General features: G+C 40.2%; 1 protein-coding gene and 1 long non-coding RNA gene across 7 annotated transcripts in view; one reads left to right on the top strand and one right to left on the bottom strand.

The window, feature by feature from the left end:
* The first annotated feature begins 2,000 nt into the window (after positions 1-2,000).
* LOC128834132 (uncharacterized) lies at positions 2,001-14,603 on the top strand. Its single transcript, XR_008444390.1, has 5 exons — positions 2,001-2,867; positions 4,126-4,212; positions 13,047-13,096; positions 14,176-14,358; positions 14,531-14,603. It is a non-coding gene; the product is annotated as an uncharacterized LOC128834132 (long non-coding RNA).
* The window catches only part of RGS17 (regulator of G protein signaling 17), an 82,670-nt gene continuing 69,540 nt past the window's right edge, over positions 7,969-21,098 (bottom strand). For 2 of the 6 annotated variants that reach the window (XM_054022663.1, XM_054022661.1), the window contains exons 2-4: positions 16,243-16,320; positions 14,444-14,678; positions 7,969-10,420 (exon numbers count right to left, since the gene is read on the bottom strand). In XM_054022663.1, coding sequence (XP_053878638.1) covers positions 10,232-10,420; positions 14,444-14,678; positions 16,243-16,271 — 453 coding nt within the window. In that variant the 5' untranslated portion in view covers positions 16,272-16,320 and the 3' untranslated portion in view covers positions 7,969-10,231. Of the gene's footprint in view, positions 10,421-14,443; positions 14,679-16,242; positions 16,333-17,848; positions 17,866-21,098 lie in introns of those variants that run through there. The other 4 variants (XM_054022659.1, XM_054022658.1, XM_054022662.1 and 1 more) reach the window with 3 other exon arrangements.

Below are 21,098 nucleotides of genomic sequence, written 5' to 3'. Positions count from 1 at the left end.
GGCGCGGCGAACAGCGTCTCCAGGCCGGGCCAGGAGCTCAGCGGGCGCCACGGCTGCTGCGCGACACGTCCCCAGCACAGACCGGCCCCGCGGCAGCTCCTGGCGGGGGGCGGGGCCTCGCGCAGCCCTTGCGCCGCGCGGAGAGTCCGCGCGAGCAGCCGCATGTCCCAGGCGAGGGACCCTTTGCGGAAAAGACCGAAGAGACTCGGGTTGGTCTCTAGCCGCGGCCGGAAACGCTCGGGTGGTAGCCCTTGAATACCGGAAATTGCCGAAGGCGCTCGGCTCCCCACAAGCTTCGGAAATAGCCGACGAGGTTCGGATTGGTTGTAGCACGGATCGGATTGGACGACCAGGAGAAGGGGGCGGGGCGGAGACCGACCCAGGCGATACTGACGTGGGGGTGTCTGAGCCGCCGGTTCCTCGCTCGCTCCAGCACGCGGCAGCCGGAGCCTTCGCTATAGACTGGGAAACGGTCAGGGAAGGTCCGAGACAGGCACCCGTGATCATCACCCGGCATCCCCACAGCCCCTGCCCCCATCCTAGCTAAACATCCCTACAGCCCCTGTTCTCCTAGCTATACAGCCCCTATGCATCCCCACAGCCCCTGCCCCCCTCCTAGCTAAACATCCCTACAGCCCCTGCTCTCCTAGCTATACAGCCCCTATGCATCCCCACAGCCCCTGCCCCCCTCCTAGCTAAACATCCCTACAGCCCCTGTTCTCCTAGCTATACAGCCCCTATGCATCCCCACAGCCCCTGCCCCCCTCCTAGCTAAACATCCCTACAGCCCCTGTTCTCCTAGCTATACAGCCCCTATGCATCCCCACAGCCCCTGCCCCCTCCTAGCTAAACATCCCTACAGCCCCTGTTCTCCTAGCTATACAGCCCCTATGCATCCCCACAGCCCCTGCCCCCCTCCTAGCTAAACATCCCTACAGCCCCTGTTCTCCTAGCTATACAGCCCCTATGCATCCCCACAGCCCCTGCCCCCCTCCTAGCTAAACATCCCTACAGCCCCTGCTCTCCTAGCTATACAGCCCCTATGCATCCCCACAGCCCCTGCCCCCATCCTAGCTAAATATCCCTACAGCCCCTGCTCTCCTAGCTATACAGCCCCTATGCATCCCCACAGCCCCTGCCCCCCTCCTCGCTATACATCCCTACAGCCCCTGCTCTCCTAGCTATACAGCCCCTACGCATCCCCACAGCCCCTGCCCCCCTCCTCGCTATACATCCCTACAGCCCCTGTTCTCCTAGCTATACAGCCCCTACGCATCCCCACAGCCCCTGCTCCCCCTCCTAGCTAAATATCCCTACAGCCCCTGTTCTCCTAGCTATACAGCCCCTATGCATCCCCACAGCCCCTGCCCCCCTCCTAGCTAAATATCCCTTCAGCCCCTGTTCTCCTAGCTATACAGCCCCTATGCATCCCCACAGCCCCTGCCCCCCTCCTAGCTAAACATCCCTACAGCCCCTGCTCTCCTAGCTATACAGCCCCTATGCATCCCCACAGCCCCTGCCCCCCTCCTAGCTATACATCCCTACAGCCCCTGCTCTCCTAGCTATACAGCCCCTATGCATCTCCACAGCCCCTGCCCTCCTCCTAGCTAAATATCCCTTCAGCCCCTGTTCTCCTAGCTATACAGCCCCTATGCATCCCGACAGCCCCTGCCCCCATCCTAGCTAAATATCCCTACAGCCCCTGCTCTCCTAGCTATACAGCCCCTATGCATCCCCACAGCCCCTGCCCCCCTCCTAGCTAAACATCCCTACAGCCCCTGCTCTCCTAGCTATACAGCCCCTATGCATCCCCACAGCCCCTGCCCCCCTCCTAGCTAAACATCCCTACAGCCCCTGTTCTCCTAGCTATACAGCCCCTATGCATCCCCACAGCCCCTGCCCCCCTCCTAGCTAAATATCCCTACAGCCCCTGTTCTCCTAGCTATACAGCCCCTATGCATCCCCACAGCCCCTGCCCCCCTCCTAGCTAAACATCCCTACAGCCCCTGTTCTCCTAGCTATACAGCCCCTATGCATCCCCACAGCCCCTGCCCCCCTCCTAGCTATACATCCCTACAGCCCCTATATATTCCTACAGTCCCTGCTCTCCTAGCTATACATCTCTACAGCCCTGCTATCCTCCTAGCCAAACATTCCTACAGCCCCTATATATTCCTAGTCCCTGCTCTCCTCCTAGCAATACATCTCTACAGTCTCTGCTCTCCTCCTAGCTATACATCCCTACAGCCCCTGTGCAGTTTCTAGCTATACATCCCTACAGCCCCTGAACCCCTCCTAGCTATACATCCCTGCAGCCCCTGTAACTCGTGTAGTTATACATCCGTACAGCCCCAGTCTCCCCCAGCTATACATTCCTATACATCCCTGCAGCCCCATACCCCTCCTAGCTGTACATCCCTACAGCCCCAGTACATCTCTATAGCCCCTTTACCCCTCCCTTTTAACATCCCTCCCTCCTATACTTTGTCACAGCCCCTATTCCCCACCTCTCTATAGATTGATACAGCCCTCCTATCTATACACTGCTAAAGCCCCTGTACACTTCCCTTCCCTACATCCCTGCAGCCCCTCTTCACCTCCCTCTCCTACATCTCTACAGCCCCTCCAGTTTCTCCACAAACCATATTTGGTGCAGTAGTAGTGCAAGCTTCCATCCACTGCCCACCAATATGTCCACAGTCCTGACCTTGAGGCCCTATATCTATGGGATAATGACAGTTCATTCTCCATTCCTTCTGAATGTTTGTCTTTAATGCGGAGACTGACAACAAGAGTACCAATTGTGGCAGTGATTTTGACACGTGACTTTTGCCCACTGGGAGATAGACTGAACCATTTCTTTACTAGTAAGTACATCTTCACATACATACATGAGCTGTCAAATGTTGTTTCAGTAAGGTAACTCTATCATCTCATTGTCTCTAATGCTTAATCCTGATGCACTTAAGGGCAGCGTGAAGGCTGCTAGAACTCCACAACCAATTTTACTCTGTTAGTAGATTTTAAGACTAGAAGGGACCATAGTGATCATCTAGCCTGACCTCCTGCATAGCACTGGCTGCGGAATTTCATTCAAATGCTGCCACACCACTTGCATACTGATGAAAGGACCACCATCTGACTCTACCCTTCTATGAATAATGATGGGGAGCTTTTGTGCATGTGCAGAGGTTGACTCTGGAAGTAGCAGGGAGGATTTCTTCCCAGGATTAAGCAACAGAGGCTCCTATGGCACCTTTAAGACTAACAGAAGTATTAGGAGCATAAGCTTTCGTGGGTAAGAACCTCACTTCTTCAGATGCAAGTAATGGAAATCTCCAGAGGCAGGTATAAATCAGTATGGAGATAACGAGGTTCCTGCCTCTGGAGATTTCCATTACTTGCATCTGAAGAAGTGAGGTTCTTACCCACGAAAGCTTATGCTCCCAATACTTCTGTTAGTCTTAAAGGTGCCACAGGACCCTCTGTTGCTTTTTACAGATTCAGACTAACACGGCTACCCCTCTGATACTTGTTCCCAGGATTAACTGCACAAGAACACACCTTGACTGAAGAGAGGGCAGAAGATATGTCATCCTATTCTCCCCCTCTCCCCAATCAGCACTAGCTATTTTTTCCTTGTAAAGGCATTCTTTTCTCCTTTGGGGGTAAGCTCAGGGATCTAACCCACTCCCTTTCTTCCATTTTGTTGCTGTTCCATATGGGTAACAGTAGGAACCTCCATTATTCCAGGATAGAAACAAAGGAAAATATCTGATGGACAGGGATCTTATTTCCTCAAACTCCTAGACTTAGATATATGATGGACACTGTAGATAAGCCCAATTACAAAAGCCCAGATCCTCCAAGGTAGTTAGGTATCTAACTCCCATTGATTTCAGGGAGTTAGGTACCTACAGACTTCAAGGATCTAAACTTAAGACCCCAAAAAACACTGTGGATCCCACACCTGCTCAGACCTGTTCACTTCAGCCCCATACTCACATCAGAGCAACTATCCTCAAAATAAGGGCTTGTCAATATTGAAGAGTTTTAACAGTTATTCTAGTATAATCCTATGTTTACACATTTTCAGGTATAAGAATTGTTGTTTGTTTTGTTTAGTTTAAACCTTTCCTGGGCAACATAAGCTAACATGAAAAAGACGTACTGGAATAAGAGTCAACGATGTTTAGACTGGTATAACTTAAGGTATGAATTTAAACAAATATAGTTATTTTAAAAAAGGATAAATAAGGCCCAAGTCAGTTTACTGAGGCGCTGGTAAGCATAGGTGTGAAGTGTTTGTAATCCTATGTAAAAGCTGTACCAGGATTGGGCTCTTGTTATGTATAATTTCCGAGTTCTCAGCCACTCCTCCTACTATAAGGAGTCCTCAAAATATAGTGGTGAAGGAAAATCCTTAAAATAGTTTAGGCATCTTCGCATATGTATCCTGTAGTTACAGCAGATGCAAAAATCAAACATTCAGAGTCAAAGCAGAGCTAAAATGTTTTGTAAGAAAGAGAGAAGGGCAATTTTCAAGAATTATTTCAGTCAAAGCTCAGTGGATAGGGACATCATTAAAGATGACCAGTTTCTAAAACACGTCTGCTAAATACATTTTAATGCTCAGTTGAATTGGAAATGTAAAAGCTATACAAAGAGGTTATTTAGGAGGCTGTGGTGTGATAAAAGATTGTGAGATAATACCAGCCTGCAAAAATAAAGTTATCAGTTCATCCCTTCTGATATCTCCTTGTGTGCAAACAGTTTGCAATAAAGTCACTTTCTTTTGGATGACATCAGAAGTAAGATTCTCAGCTAAACTCAAAACATAAGTAGTTTAAAGAATATACTTTATTATGTTATAAAAAGGTGCAATTATCCGTAAAATTGTGTTGAGCAATAATCTTATAGTACAGCCATTGGAAGGAATCAAATCAAAGTATTCTGTTCTTCCTTTCATATTCACAACTTAAATTAACAGAAGTAAATAAGCATACTTTACAACTAAATTAACACACACCTGTAGAGTAACAGTAAGTTCTCCCAAGCTTACATTAGTGAGTTGTCAATTTCAAAAGATTTATTTAAAAAAAAAGTTAATGTAATGCATATTCATGTAAAGTTGCCAAAACAGTCAGAAATGAAAATTTGTAATCCAGATCAATTTTGGAAATCCACAGGAAATACATTCAACATGAGAAGATGGTTTGTGGATATTAAAATGAATGGGTGATCAAAAATGGTAATTCTGCAATGTTTAGAAAACCATTTTCAGCAAGTCTGTCACTGTATACAATTGGATTGACAAAATACATTGTAACAGCAATATTTTTAAAAGAAGAAAATTACACTTAGAGGATATGCAGTGAATTTACAGTCTTTGAAGTTAGTCTGGCATTAAGAAATAGCCTAAAGCACTGCCTCTGAAATCTTATTCATGCATGCAAAGCTTCTTTGTGATCTACTGGTACCTGTCAGTGGAGTTCACTGAAGTATGATGGATAATTTAATACAGTAAGCATCGTTGTCAAATGGAGAAAAGAAAAATGATGAAGTTTTATGGATTTCATAGGACCAAATACTTGAGTTCCTATGAATGTTAGAATTTATGAAATTCATAACTACTATGTATAATGAACATGCTTTGTGACAAATAGTCAAAAGCCAGGAAATTTAGAGGACAGGATGATTTAGTGTAAATTAAAGCTTGTAAGGAAAAAAACCAGCATGAATTAATGACTTACTGTCAGCAGTTGAATTATCTGGCTTGTATCACAATTTTAAATTGTAGGGAAAGTTTTTGTGCTGATATCTTAGTTTATGGGACCAGTAGGGTCAATTTCTGGCTCCAGGCATTAAGCTAGCGTACTTGTTTACACACTTGGAAAACAATATTAATGTGAGTTCAAACAGTTATGGATTTTGGCACCACCATGCACTGTCCTCCCACCCCTCACAGATTACTACTGTTATTGGCAGAAGTATGCAGGATAGGGTTGAATGGGGTTGAAGCTCAGTCAGTGGGCATACGTATTAAAATAAGCCCCACATTGGGGTTGGTAGCCAGGGAGGAACAAGCAAGTTTAAACTGACATTTTGGTTATCCATGTATGTAAAGTCTAAATCCATTCAGTCACTGGGTTCCATCAGCAGGATACCTGCTGTGGGTCCTTGCCTGCAAGGAGAAGGTTTACAGCCATTGATACTGCAGGCCTTACTCCTTGTGGGACATGGATTCTGATTCAAAGGCCATTGAAGCAAATAGTCTAACAATTTCAGTAGGCTTTGAATCAGGCTCACTGAGCACATATCCTAGTCAGCCTCTGCAAAACAAGCCTTCTAGGAAGCTCTTACTGTAATTTAAAGTTGCTCTCCCCTCTATGGCCCCCCAGCCTGATGTATGGCAGCAATTATATCCACTTGCTCTCCCAGCGAGAGCATCCCCCTCCATAGCACCTGCCTGTGAAGGTAGGTGCAATCTGTGTAGACAGCCTATGCCAGGGGGAGAAAATATGGCTCCAAGACAGAATTTGGACCATATTTATTAAACCTGAAAAATGGGGGTAGCTTACTGCATACTATTGGCTTAGAGTACAAAACAGCTATGCATGTGAATAATTTAAACAGAACCATTTATTGGCTTCACTAAGACTATTTGGGAACCCTAAGTTACTCACGTGGTCCCCAATTCAGCAAAGCCCATATTTAGTTTCTCTGAAGCCAATGGGATTTAGGCATATGCCTAAATGCTTTGCTTATTCAGGGCCATGCATAGGTGTCTGCAGGATTAGGCCCTATGATGTATGTGCATTTAAACTTATTTTTTTCTTTTTTAAAGCTTACGTTTATATTTTGAACTTGCATTTCAGTTTTTCATGAGACAAGAAGTGGCACGGTATATACATATATGTTATTCCAGTCTATAGAGTAAGCATATTGGGCAGTTTAAAAATTGTATTGTACATTATATGTACAAGTAAATCAGTTTTCAAGTTTAATAGCATCGCTGTTTACATTTTTTTTCAAAATACTGTACCAAAAGCAATGAGATTGTGTTATGACCTAATTTTTGTCAATATCAATTTCAGAAATTTAAACAGTTTGAGATATCCAATAAGTTGACATGGACTGTAGTTGACTATTCATATAATTTTGAAAACACCAATCATTTAAGTTTATATTAACAGTAATTATATTAATACTTACTCCTTGGAAGCAAGATTCTATGTCATAAATAATGGTCAGTTTATAAATCCCTAAAAATAGGGGATTTAGAACATAATCTCATTGCAATATTACACTGAAGACCTATGTAATATTTCTTAAAATAATGTAACAGTTTCCAGATATAGATTTCTGGAATGCCTATGCTAGAAACCAACATGTATTTTAGGGCCCTTATCTTTAGCTTTAGTTAGAAGTGTCCTAAAAAGGATGAACTGTCTGTTTTGACAAGAACATCTACTTGTCTAAAGTATCTTATAAAGATAGCTTATGGCTAGCAGGTCACCATCAAATGGTAACATCAAGAATATTCAAGTCTACATTTTTAAAGGCTTATACATGCAGTATTGTCTTATTACACATTGTCTAGTTGTTTGCACCAAAATGCATTGTGCCTCAAACACTAGCAAACCTAAAATCATGCTATATAAATATATACATATATGATGCTATATTTGTATAGTACCATAGTAAATATCATTCTAACTAAATGGCACATATGTAGGACCAAATTTAATTCTAATTAAGAAAAAGCATCTTAAATTCATTTTTAAAATTGGATTTCACAGTAGAAGGAGGCAATTCTTCCTTGTTGAATTCCATCCCCCCCTTCAGGAAGAAAAGTTTTGTAAACATCATAGCTATTACTCTATCAATATAATTGAATATTTTATTCATAATGGTAAATAGCTAACCAACATGAATAAAGTATGTCATAACACAACAACACTTTCAGACAAAACAGGTATTTATTAAAAGAAATATTTATAAATATTATGTCTTGCATTTTAAACTACATTTTCATAAACAACAATATTTAAAAGTGCTGAATATAGTAGGATAGTCAGCAACGCCACTGTAAACAGAATTTTGTTTTCTGCCTTGCAGAATTTGTTTAAAATCCCATTTTGTCATACACTACAACATTTAAAATATTTGCATAGGGAATAAAGAATAGCCCTTTTAATAATCTCCTGAATTCTATATAAATTACAAAACCAAATGAGTTAAGAAACAATTCTTCAAATTGTTCATATTCATCCAGAAAAAGCACACCGGTTTCAAGTAAAAATGATAATTTAAAAAATTCCCCAAACCGGCTATTTGAAACATATTCTATAAATAAAATAATAATAAATGTGTGAGAGAGGTAGTAAAATAAAGGAAAAAAATAACCCCAGAAAATAAACTAAACTCCAAATCCTGCAAGTTATTCCATGCAAGCAGATCCCTGTGCCTGTATCATATTGACTTCAATAGGGCTCTGTACAGAGCTCAGCCCATCAGAAGTAATTTACAGACTGAGGGGAAGGGCTCAACATTTCAGGGCCAGATTCTGCTCCATTACAAATCGGTATAGTCTGTCAACTCCAAAGTTAATGGAGTTACTCCATATTTCTATGGGTGTAAGGGAGAAGACTCTTGCCTCTCTCTAAGCCTTAGTAAGGACAATATTCCTAGTAATAAGGACATTTAAAACTTTTATTCAAAGCCATTCTATCATTTATCTTTCAAGATAGTTTGCTGGGGATGCTAGCACTCAGAATATAGTTTTGTGTACTTTAAGCATGAAGATGGTGTTTTGTAAGTTACAAGTTATGGTATATTTAAACATCAAAGTGCATATCAAAATAGGACAATTTTTTTTAAAAAAGGCCAAGCCAGATACCTGCAAAAAATAGCCTGGCAGCAAGGCGATTTGAGCACTATGCTGCCTTCTTAGTTCTGATTGTACTGGGCCGTTAATATTCAGAATTCTTTACCCAAGAAGGACACCTGTTAACTTCAACTTTTGCCTGGGTAAGGAGTGTAAAATCATAAGCCCTTGAATATTAATCTCTACAACTCCTTGTTTTCAAGGAGTTTTTCAAAATCAAAGAGACAACAAGCTGAGAAGTCTTCCTTAGCCCCTCTCCCCCTTTGTAAAATACTACTTTTTTAAAAAAAAACATCTTTTCACTGGATTTCTCTTTAAAAGAAAAATATCTTACAGGACAGATGCAATTCATCAAAATGTTCTAAAATGCTCTAAAATGCTACATGTAGGCAATCTTTTATTAAACTTCTTTATTCAAAAACTAAATTATAAACTTTTTTTTTTTTTTTTTTGCTGAAGTACATAACATTAGACAACAGTGTTAGAACTGGATCGCCAGTCTTTAATAAATCAATTACAGTATCTGACATCTGAAGTGTACATTGAAAATCTTTGTTCTTATAACAATTAAACAATATCAGCGCATAAATTGTGTCACCCAGACATGGATCCCTTTAAGTGGTTTGTGCTTTTTTTTTTTTTTTTGACATTGCAAACGCTAATGAAAATGCCAGTTTTGGCAGTGACCAACCAGAGGAATCCCCACTTTGATTTATTTTAAATAAACAGTGATAAATAGCTCTTTTTCCCATACAGAATTATTGGCTTCAAAAAGTCAGTGTATTGTACTCAGTAGAGCATGTTGAATAATGCTACACGTGAAAAATTGGCTTTTTTCTGTTAGTGATGTTAAAAAAAAAAAAAAAAAAAAAAATAGCAAGCCTCTTCCTGGTTTGCTGCAATTATTTCTATGTACCATAATACTGTATTGCACAAAAAAGTTCTTAAATACAGATATAATTTATGTTATTGAATTAAATATTGCAACAACTAAGTGGTATGTGAAGCAATTTTATCTTGCACATGCAGTGTGAGAATACACAAGGAGACTGTTCATAAAACTACAAATACATCACTGCAATCTTGACTGCAGTTAAGTGAAAGGAGTGTGAAACAAATGTATTTTGGCAAATCCATTGTTCCCTCCCCTGCAAACTCAAGCAAGGGGGACCTTGGTAAAAATGTAGACAGAGACCATCATATGTATTTGTTTTCTTCACAGTAGCCTGAGTAGTGCTAAACTGTAGTTCTCCAGGAACTCAGCGCCAGATGTTATTAAACTACTTTTATTCCCTCCCACCCACCCAAAAAAACCCAAATTATTTTATCCAAAAATTAGAACTAAGTTTCAGAAGTAGAGCCTACAGTACTTTCGATGAGAGACTTGTACATCTGAGAGTTCAAAAACCTTGGGAAAGAGTCTCTGTGCATTAAGGTGTATATCTGAAGTTGGGCATCTTCATACATGTGAGGACTGGGATCCAACAAGTTTCTGTTGATCACTTCTCGCACCCGAGAATCAAGACTAACCTGAAGAGAATAGAAAGAGATGTCTGTTAAACAACAGATTTGGAAGAGGCCGTATAAATATCTATATTTCATAGATATTTTCCGCCCCACCCCCCCCCAAAATCCCAGAGGACCAAGAGCTCAGTTTCCTTTTGTCAGTTATATTTTTTTGTGTACTTGGCTTCTTCAAAAGTCAATTTTATACAAGTATGGGCAAAACTACAATCTGAGCTTACCAAACCCATTTTGATTTGCCTTGGTCTTTGTGTTCACATTAGGTACTATGAGAAAAAGATGCCATTATATCATAGCAAAAATGCAGGGCAGTTAAAGCTATACATTAAATGGATCTCTCCATATACATTTCATTTTACATTGATCATTTTACTCAGTTTTTCCAAACTTAAACATATTCCTCCTGGGAAATACTGAATGACTCATTAATTGGCTGAAATGCTTTCTCCTAGTTGCTTTTGTTCAGTCTTCTGAAATTTTCTGCTTACTGTACCATGGTTGTTGGGTTTTTTGTTTTATTTTTAACACTAGACTTACTAGTCACAAATTGCCAAAAGTTTCTTTTTTTTATTGTTGTGCTAATGTTGCTATTAGTCTTAAGTCTCTCTTTTTTTTTTTTTTTTCCCCTTCAAGGCCTTTTAGATTCTGGTAATTTCCTCTTTTAGGCAATTTTATATTCATATTTAACTTGGTAGCAATTTTGCAATTTCCACTTGAATTTCTGACCTTATATTCCTTTTGTAATGAACTCTGACATCTAGGAAGGACAGAGGCACATTGCCCCTGATGTTCTACTAAAACACAAGATTCATATTAGATTAAGTAAAATATGGATGCAATAGGGAAAACTAAATGGGTCCAGTTAGGAAAATATTAGTTGTGGAGAAAAAAGATAGAGCAATGATATGGAAGAGCCAAGAACAATTTGTTGCTTTGATCCTTCTATTTGAGCCATGCAATGAACTTCAACGGGCCTATGCTATTTAGATCAGCTGAGATTCTGGCTCTATATATCTACACTTTACCCATATTAAAAAAAAAAAAAAATATTGTCCAAATATATTTATCCATATAAACCCAAAAGCAGCCTGATGTTAGAGGAACATTAAAGGTACATGGTTAAGCATTAAAAAAAATCAGGAATGAATATTGCATATGCATTGCAATAAAGTCTTTAAATATATAACCAAATACCATATTGAAATAGTTAAGATAACATGCAAGTTTTCTCTACAGCCTTACGAGTGACATGTAGCAACCTGTATTTTTTCCATTCTTGTATGCTTGTACTATTGTCATAATAGTCTAATACATCTTTATTGGCTTAGTCTTTGTATAGAGTAAGTCCACTTCTCCAAGATGCATTCTATAGTCTAATCATTTATTAGTCACAAGGCATTATTATGATGCCAACTTAACTGCAAATATCACATTCCTAGCAAGTTTTTCTATTACTTTTTTATATTTACTCTGTAGAATATTTTGTGTCTTGTTTACTATGTACTTTCATATAAATGGCTGTTGTGAACTCTGTCCTATCATCCACACAGCACTATGTGATGCAACATACAGCACTAAAGCTGTAGACAAGATAGTTTACAGGTCTGTCTCATCTTACGCTGGGGTTACGTTCTGCAGTCAGCGCATAAAGCGAAAATCGCCTATAGTCAAAATTACATTGAGTGTAATGGCGGGCGGAATCGCCCGCACTACAGAAACAGTATTTAAATTGTTATTTTTCTCTTTTTTGGGGTTTTGTTTTTGTTTTTGCCGACCGCGTAAAGCTTAAATCGCACATGTTAAATGCACCTAAGATGCGACAGACCTGTATTGTATTATAATACTGAAGAAGCAGCTGCAAAGGGCAGTATTGCAACCTTGGAACTTGCTTGGGGCAGATTTCAACTCCTGACCAACTGTACTTCTCTATCCTAGACCTGAAATTCTTAGCTTTAAGTGATTTTCCCTTGCGTGATTTGCCTTTGAGTACATGAAGTTAACAGCATTAGGCTCTCATTTTATGCAGCTAGCAGATTAATTCTTTTTGTTAGAGAAAGTGGCATCAAGTAGTCCTTATTGAAGATATTTGCTGGTGAGTGTTCTGGTGAAAATTGGTTGAGTTTATGGAATTTAAAAAAAAGTCACCTTTCACACCTGTAGTCTATTTTGACCAGAATTTTCTCAATGACCCTGTAAAGTGTGCAGGCAGTTTATGTGCATAACTGAGTGCTGGTTGTGACACTCTGTATCTTGGGGGAACACCCTGCATCCCCACGTTCATCCTTATAATATGATTGTGGGTGGGGGGGCAAAGCCAAGAGGGAAGAAAGAACATGATAAAAGGGAGAGACTTTTGCCATGCTCTTCCTCTCTCTTCTACCTCCATCTACAGACATCACCACCAAGCGACTGAAGCGCTGATCAAAGGGGAGAGCCTGGCTGAAGAGCAAACAGCCAGCCTGTGGTAGAAGCATCTAAGTTTGTAAGGGAACTAAAAGTGTTAAGATCAGCTTAGAATGCATTTTGCTTTTCTTTCATTTGACCAAATCCAATTTGTTGTACTTTGACTTATAATCATTTAAAATCTATCTTTTGTAGTTAATAATTTGTTTGTTTATTCTGCCCGACACAGTGCGTTTGGTTTGAAGCGTGTCAGAGACTCCCCTTGGGATAACAAGCCTGGTACATATCAATTTCTTTGTTAAATTGATGAAATCATATAAGCTTGCAGCGTCCAGCGGGCATAACTGGACACTGCAAGACGGAGGTTCCTAGGGTTGTGTCTGGGACGAGAGATATTGGCTAGTGTCATTTGGTTGCACAATCCAAGCAGTTTACATACCAGAGGCTGTGAGTGAACAGCCAGGAGTGGGGGTTCTCACAGCAGAGCAGGGTAAGGCTGGCTCCCAGAGTTGAGGATTGGAGTGCCCTAGCAGATCACCGGTCCAGATAACACTAAAGCTTTTGCACTAAAGTGGTTTGTAAACAGCTATAGTTCAGACAAACCCATAGCAGCATAGGGAGAAGGGTGCATAGTGGCTGGGGCAAAGGTTCCCAGCTCACATGCCTGTCTAAGTGGTTTCAAGAGGTCTCCTGCTTGCCTCTTAAGATCTACAGTAATGGCAGGAGATGATTTGGGATAGCCATTGAAACTGAAGGGGATCTGCATGGAAGGTTTTATGTACACTGAGCATGAAATTTGTTATCACTTTTGAGCTATTAATGATGAAACTAGAATGCTACAGCAGTCCTAAAAGCTGGGGAGAGTTGTGGGCTACATGATGGTTTAGAAAGCCATCTGAGTATTAATAAGTGAAAAAGAAAAACATTATTAGCTTACTATACTAACAGTCGTATCACTCAAAAGCAACATAGCATACTACAAGACAGAAGAAAGGCAAGATAATGACAATGGAATCTATTACCTCTAGCGACCATCCTGGAGGATAAATGTATAGGGCCAAGTCCTCAGCTGGTATAAATCAATATAGCTCCATTGGCTTAGAGCTAGAATGGTTTACAAAAGCTGAGGATCTTGTCCAAAATGTAGGGAAAGTAAAGGAACTAATTGTACTTGACACGATCCAAGCATTTATCTAAAATATTGAGAACAACAAACAAACCCCAATAGTGATTGCAGGATATCACTCCACACACAACTTTTTAAGTATTATAAGAGATTATTCATTGGGATGTCACAGTTGTTGATTGGCACCATCTCCTCAAGTCTTCTTCCCTGGCTTATTCCCCATCTCTAAAAGGAACTTTCCGCTACAAAAGCAGAGAACAACATGCATCTGCTGGCCTTGTGATCACCGAGCCTTGCTTCATTACCCAGAGATTTGAGAAGCTGGAGTGAATGATGCCAAATGCCCCCAACCCTGGCCCCTTTTCATTGGCTGGAGATCCTCAGTGTGAAGAATCTGTCTGATCTAGCAAGTCAGGTATGTTTTCTGACCCCACCACATGAACCTGCAGCACTGCCATCCTTGATTACAGCAAATGAAAGTTTAGTATTTCCAGCTTTACCTCTTTTGGTGAAAGTATAGAAATATAATCTTCATATATAAGCCTCGCCTTTTCTTCAATAACTTTCTTGTTCTGTTCCTTCTTTAGGTCTTCACACGCAAGCCAGAAAAGTAGGTTCTCTTCGCTGTACTCTGTTCGAAGAAACTCTCTGAAAAGGTTCCTACCAGCTGGTGTTTTCATCATCTTGTCAAAATTCTGAGCCCAAGACATAATTTCATCTGCAGTAGGGTTTTGGCTGCAAAAAGAAAGTATCATTAGAATATGCTTCTGTTTTTGTAATAGTGTTTACATACATTGGGCCAAATTCTCCTCAGTTACGCTGTAGTCAAGAACTAATGAAAACAATGGGGCTTCATTCATAACTATAGAGTTTTGCACGGTGTTCACTTCTGTGTTCATAATCCCAATACCAATTACATTTGTTTTATGTTAAGAGGCAGGGTACCCTGGTTTTCTATTGATTTCTGCCAAGATTATTTGTTACCCATAAAACTCAAGAATAAAGTGACATTCCCACTTTTAGAAGAAAGCTTGTCCCCCATTTGTTATACTTTAAGCACTGGATAGGAGATCAGAAGACTACATTGTTTAATATGTAAATGATAAACTGGAGGGTTAAGTCGTTCAAGTTATTTAACTGCTATTAAATTTAATACTGGGTACTCATCCTGTCTTTCCTGCACGATGGAAGCCTCTGAAAGTTCCAGTGTTTAAGAGCTTTTGAATATACATGTCACACAATAAGCAGTATTCGACCATATGTCTAGTGCTCAAATCCATTTAATCAACCTTTATTTTACAAGCCATACAGGATATACAAATTATTTAATATTTATACTTCCAGAAAGCTATCCTGAGTAAAATGGGTATAACTTTTTAGTTAACTAATACAGACTCCATATTTTCTGTTCTGTCAGTCAGTGATAATTTCTTGGACTCAGAGGCCTGGATTCTCTTCTCAGAATGGTCAAAATAAGAAGCAACTCCACTGAAGCTAAAGGAGTTTGTGGCATGTATACATGCAGTGTCTACAAGACAGCACTTCCAGGAAGTTCAGAAACAGGTAGAAGTAGGATAGTGTCTGGAATTTATTCAGAGTTTAGGGATTGAGTAGGGCATCGAATCTGGTTTCATCCATTAAGTTCCTTTTTCGTAACCATTAACTCATTGCTCTAAAACTGGACCCTCCTTGCTCCATGAATATTACAGTCTGATGAAGATATCTGAGCAAGATGGCACTATGCCCCAGAGTTACATTAATTTAAGAAGAGAATAATAAGTAGAATCTCAAGTTCAGAAAGTTAAGGCTAAAATCCTTTCTCCAGCATTTATTCCACATAACTCAGCTGGATGCTAGGGAATTTTACAGAGAGAAGGAGAAAAATTTCTGCTCCCCAAGGTCTTGGAACAGCAGCAGTTGCACTCAAAGTTGGAGCAGCAACTGCATGACCCCTGAATTTGTGTATATGGAAGGAGGGCCAGAAGATATGTAGTGACAGTTCCTCTAGTCCCATCTTCTCTCCTCCCCACGTGTTTGGGCAACAACATTTTCACAACTGTATTTAAAGAGTTATTTTTGTAGGTAAGATAGGACTTGGAATGCCTTTACTTGCGTTTCATCATCATGTCTGATTTTACTGCCTTTATCCAAAGATTTAAGAAGGGAACATCAGATAACTTCCTAGAAGCCTCAGATCAAGTGAGGTTTTGATATTACTTACAGACAAGTTAGAAATACAGACATTTGATTTACTGGATAGCTATTGTGAGCACTGGAAGATTTAACGTGACAAACTTACCATTCCTCTATGACCTGGATACTCTCCATTTTGGTTGTATGTGTTGGCCTTCCTGCATTGTCCCCTCTATCTTCATTCCTAACAGTGAGGCTGCAATGTAGTACAACACTTTATTTTGTCTAGAGAAAGTTAATTTAAAATAAGGACTATAGCAATGCTCCAATGTATGGAGTATGTATATATTTAGAGCTACGTTTTCCAAAGTGGTTTCACACCAGCCTCTAAATATGAACCGAGTTTTGGGAGAGTTTTTCAGTCACAAATTTTTGCATGCCCCAGAACTCAGATTAGGAGGTACAGATGCTATTTCCATATGCAATTTACTACAAGTTCATAGTTGTGCACCCAAAAACTGGCATAAATTTAGAGATCACTTTTGGAAAGATTGCCCTAAGTGAAGTCAGAATAATACTGGTAACAAGTAAGAGGAAAGGAAGAAGAAAAAAGAGAGAGAGACGGAGAGAGACTTTATTGGGCACTTACAAAAATGCCCCAGCAATGTTGGGGATTCATTCATTCTTTGAGTAACAAAATTTCCCCCACATTAAGATTATGTTGTGTGGTTTCAATTACAAGATTTAGCATGTAGCTGTCCCATAGAATTCCTTCCCTCTTTAACCAAATTTGTGAGGACTCCTGGACACATTACTTTGAAAACTGACTTTTATTTTTAATGGACTGCCAACTTAGCAAATATCATGCTAAATGGATTACACTTCATTAAGTGGTAAGCCATTTTGTCCTTATGGCAAGTACTATTAGTTTTTCATACCGATAAAACTTATTGGTTTTTTAGTAGAAAGACTTCCATTAGCCTTCTGTAACTAGGAACTGAGAGAAGAATGACTTTCCTTTTCTAAAATAAATAAATACATCTTCAAAGCTAGGTGAAAATGTAAAAAAAAATCTGTAAATATTTGTTTCTGTTTTGAATCCTATTTGCTTCATTTTTCTTTGCTGTCTATGAATATTCTAGCAGGTAAAATTACTAGCAGGAACATTTACAGCAGGGATCAGCAACCTTCAGCCCGCGGCCCGCTAGGGTAAGACCCCTGACGGGCCAAGACTGTTTGTTTACCTGCTGCGTCTGCAGGTTCGGCCGATCACGGCTCCCCCTGGCCATGGTTCGCCGTTCCAGGCCAATGGGGGCTGCGGAAAGCGGCGCGGGCTGAGGGATGTGCTGTCCGTGGCTTCTCGCAGCCCCCATTGGCCTGGAACAGCGAACTGTGGCCAGTGGGAGCTGTGATCAGCTGAACCTGCGGATGCAGCAGGTAAACAAACCGGCCTGGCCCACCAGGGTGCTTGGCCTGGTGAGCCGCATGCCAAAGGTTGCTGATCCCTGATTTACAGAAACAGAATTAATTGAATACTGGAAGATGCTTACAGGAAGCAAATTTTGTATGGCATCAATATTTGCATGGGAAATCTGATTATAAGAGTTAGGCTTGGGAACTGGAACATACCACGTGAACAGTCTGTCCAATGGAAAAAACCACAACCAATATAGCTCAGATTTTGAATATCAAATATTCACAATGCCCCTGATCATCTTATGTAGTTGCAAGTATAAAAAATTGAAATGGTTTCTCGAGTACCTTCCACTCACATTGAAAGAGAAATCCATCTCGGAGTCACTCTAACTGTAAATAAGGTTTCCCTCCACCCCTTCTTCACTCAGGTGCGTGATCAACACTTTTATCATCAGTTTGGCAGAGCGTATGGTGAACTCAAGGGCTCTTTTAAAAATCCACAATTAAAAATCCCAAATATTGCAGATTACATATTAAGACTTAAACATTACAAAGATATACACTTTCAAACAAAGCTGCTTGAAATCAGTTGCTTCTTCACTTACCTGCCAAGACCTGAGTTCAGGCCCTTGGTTCTGCTTCCCCTGTTACAGCGTAGGAATGCAGCTCCTGTGCTGCTTAAGGTGTTAGGATGTCATCAACTGCTGCAGGAGAAACAACACATCCTGAACTCTGGGGTTGGCAGGTAAAAAGCTTTTTCCATCTCCTTTTGACCCATTTCCTGTCAATCTATAAAAGGAGCACCCACCGAAGCCAGTGGGAGTTCCATGTATAGAACAAGAACAGAATATGGACCATCCACTTTTTACATCTTGTAATCTTTAAGTCCACACGTGTAACTGCTTAGGGTCAGTTTGTACCTGGTTAGAGCACAAAGGTTTATTTGGGGAGGAGGGGGAGAAGATGTCACAAGAAGCCTCCCTCCCTCTGTCATGGCCCCTACACTCCTCTAGATACAGGGTTTCAGTGCCTCTGTGGTCACAAGTCACTCCATGGAGGAGATACAGAAAGGTGACCGGCAGCTCCCAGCCAACTCCACTGGTTGGTGTAGGGTAGGAGCACAAAAGGATAGTACAACAGATGTGCTCTCCCTTGTGCTTCTCTGAGGGATTGTACCCAAGGCACAATCCCTCCCAAAGCTCCCCCTGGGACAATACAGCTTTTCATCACAGACACAATCCCGCTTGCTAGGTACAGCAAGCTCTTCTTAATTTATGATTGCAAACAGTTTTTTAAAAATAGTTAAAGCATTATGATTCACCACATCCTACTCATCTTATTCATGCAATTTTAATGGGAGCGCTCGCGTGATGGGTAAGATGAGGAAGATTCAACCCAAAGAGAATGAAATGACCCGTCTTTTTTCTTCTGCAATGTGAGCAGCAGTTAAACTGCACTGAGCTCATCAGCCTGCCTCAGGGCTGAGCCACTCCAAACCACTCACACCCCAAGTTTTAAATGGGGCTCCAGGTTTCTCAACCGAGAGGTGTAAGATTGTACTGTTAGTTTAAGTAGATATTTGGGGTCAAATGCTACTTGCTTTGCTCATGCAAAGCTTCTGCTGAAGTATGAGAATCAGGACTGGCTGCTGAAGTTGGAAAAAAATGAATAGGGTACTGAGTTCCAAAAATGAAATAGGAAACTAGACACCAAAGCTGTTATTTATCAGAGCAGTAACTGGGATAGGAGCTCTATATTTTGCTTTGTTAAGAGCTTTGGTATACATCTAGATAGAAGGTTAAAGAAGGACCAAGAATATTTTGTCATCTGCGATTTTGTAGTTTGTGCTAGTGTGATGGTATCAAGTACATAACTGGCACTAATTCTTTCACCTCATTGTTAATAAATGAAGTTCAATGACCGAATTAGTCATTATTAGAATTAAAATTAGAATTAGCCTTGGAAAGCTCAGAAAACTCTGACGGGTTGATATGGTCAGTTGGAACAATTTCTCAAATTCAATTACTTTAGTGAGAGATGCACTAAGTTCACAATAGTTGTTGACTGACATTTTCCATTACATTTCTGGCTATCTTGGTTTGAATGATTTTAGTACAGTCCAACTTGATTTTCTGCATTTGACAGAAGGTTAGTGTTTCATCAGACATATGACATCTTCTTGATGCGAAGGCAACTTTCATTTGAACAAAAGAGTTAATGTCACTCAGGGTAGCTCTTTGTTTTTTGCTCTAGAAACTGGTCACTTTCATTTAAAAAAATAATACATTTGCATAAAGTTTGTGAGATCTACCATTTCCCCACAAAGAGAGTCTATTTTCAGCCATGTAATGAAATGTAAAGAACTTTGAATGCCAAGCAGTTTTTCATTTTGAGATGAATATTTTGAATGCATCTAATTTTAGTGAAACCACCTAGGGCAAGATATTCAAATCCGGGTGTTATGACTACCTACAGAAACATGAATAACTGTGAGCCCAGTACCAGTTTTCTACTTTTCATTACTTGTTACCTTCATTAATAATATTGCATTGATATCAGCTATGTTGCAACTTTCGTGATAATGTAAAAATAAATAAATAAAATTAATTCTTCTCTTTTTGTGGAAATCAAGCAGTCCACAATGGCAAAGTGTTTGCATATTCCTCATTTAGGGGGACCTGAAAACCTCAAGTTAACATAGATGCAGTAGTCTGTGTTAGAAACAAGTTGCAAGCAAGTTGTGTTATAGAAAACTAAACAAACAGGATAAAACTCAGTTTTACCAAGCAACTGATTGTGAACTTTTAGGAAGAGAAAGTGTGTCCTTTGGAAGGTATCAGGCAACAGTGAAACAATATTAAGCTGATCAACAGTCGGACCCCATAAATCAGTGGATAGTGCCCTTATAGTGTACTGTACTTATTCAAATACATCCAGCTAACTTCCCTGAAAAAAAGTGTAGTCTATAGACACAGATTCTACATGCTAAAGTTGCATCAGAAATAATAATGCCTTGAAGTGGATAGGTCTGGAGTGCATAGGGGCATAGTGAGGAATGAAAAGTGCTGCCACTTAATGGATTTTAGTTCCAGTTCATTGAGAGGTTGTGCTCCATGCCTATTTTTGTTCTTGTTTTATTGTTCTGAAGAAAATACTAAAAACATTACAACAGGCCAAATGGGGTGACTTTCTTCTTGCTTTCAATACACCATGAGCTTCCAGCTTTCTGCAATAGCTATAACCATCTTACCAATTGCAAATAATATTATTGAAAGAGTAATCCATGTTTTCATTTGGAACTTCATGACCATAGGATCTAAACATCTGACTAATCAGACACTGCAGTACACCATTTAAAATAAATGTACAAATTCAAATGCAAGCAAATACCAGGTTAAACTTGCTCAGAATTCCTTGTCAATGATTTTGGATCAGCTGTTGGGGATCCTGGTGTTTCAGATGTACAACATTTAATTTTTTAAGATACTACTCTCCCTTAGTCTCTATGTTCAACAATTATATATTTGTCCTGTCAAGTAATTATTTTACTAGGCCAATATTGCAAGCCAGTAGTTTTTGTACCTCACAATACACTGAGTAGAGATA

This window comes from Malaclemys terrapin, chromosome 3 (assembly GCF_027887155.1).
Source record: "Malaclemys terrapin pileata isolate rMalTer1 chromosome 3, rMalTer1.hap1, whole genome shotgun sequence".
In the NCBI taxonomy this organism is placed as follows: Eukaryota; Metazoa; Chordata; order Testudines; family Emydidae; genus Malaclemys; species Malaclemys terrapin.
Note: the sequence above shows the minus strand (reverse complement) of the source record. Positions and strands in the feature narration are given on the sequence as shown.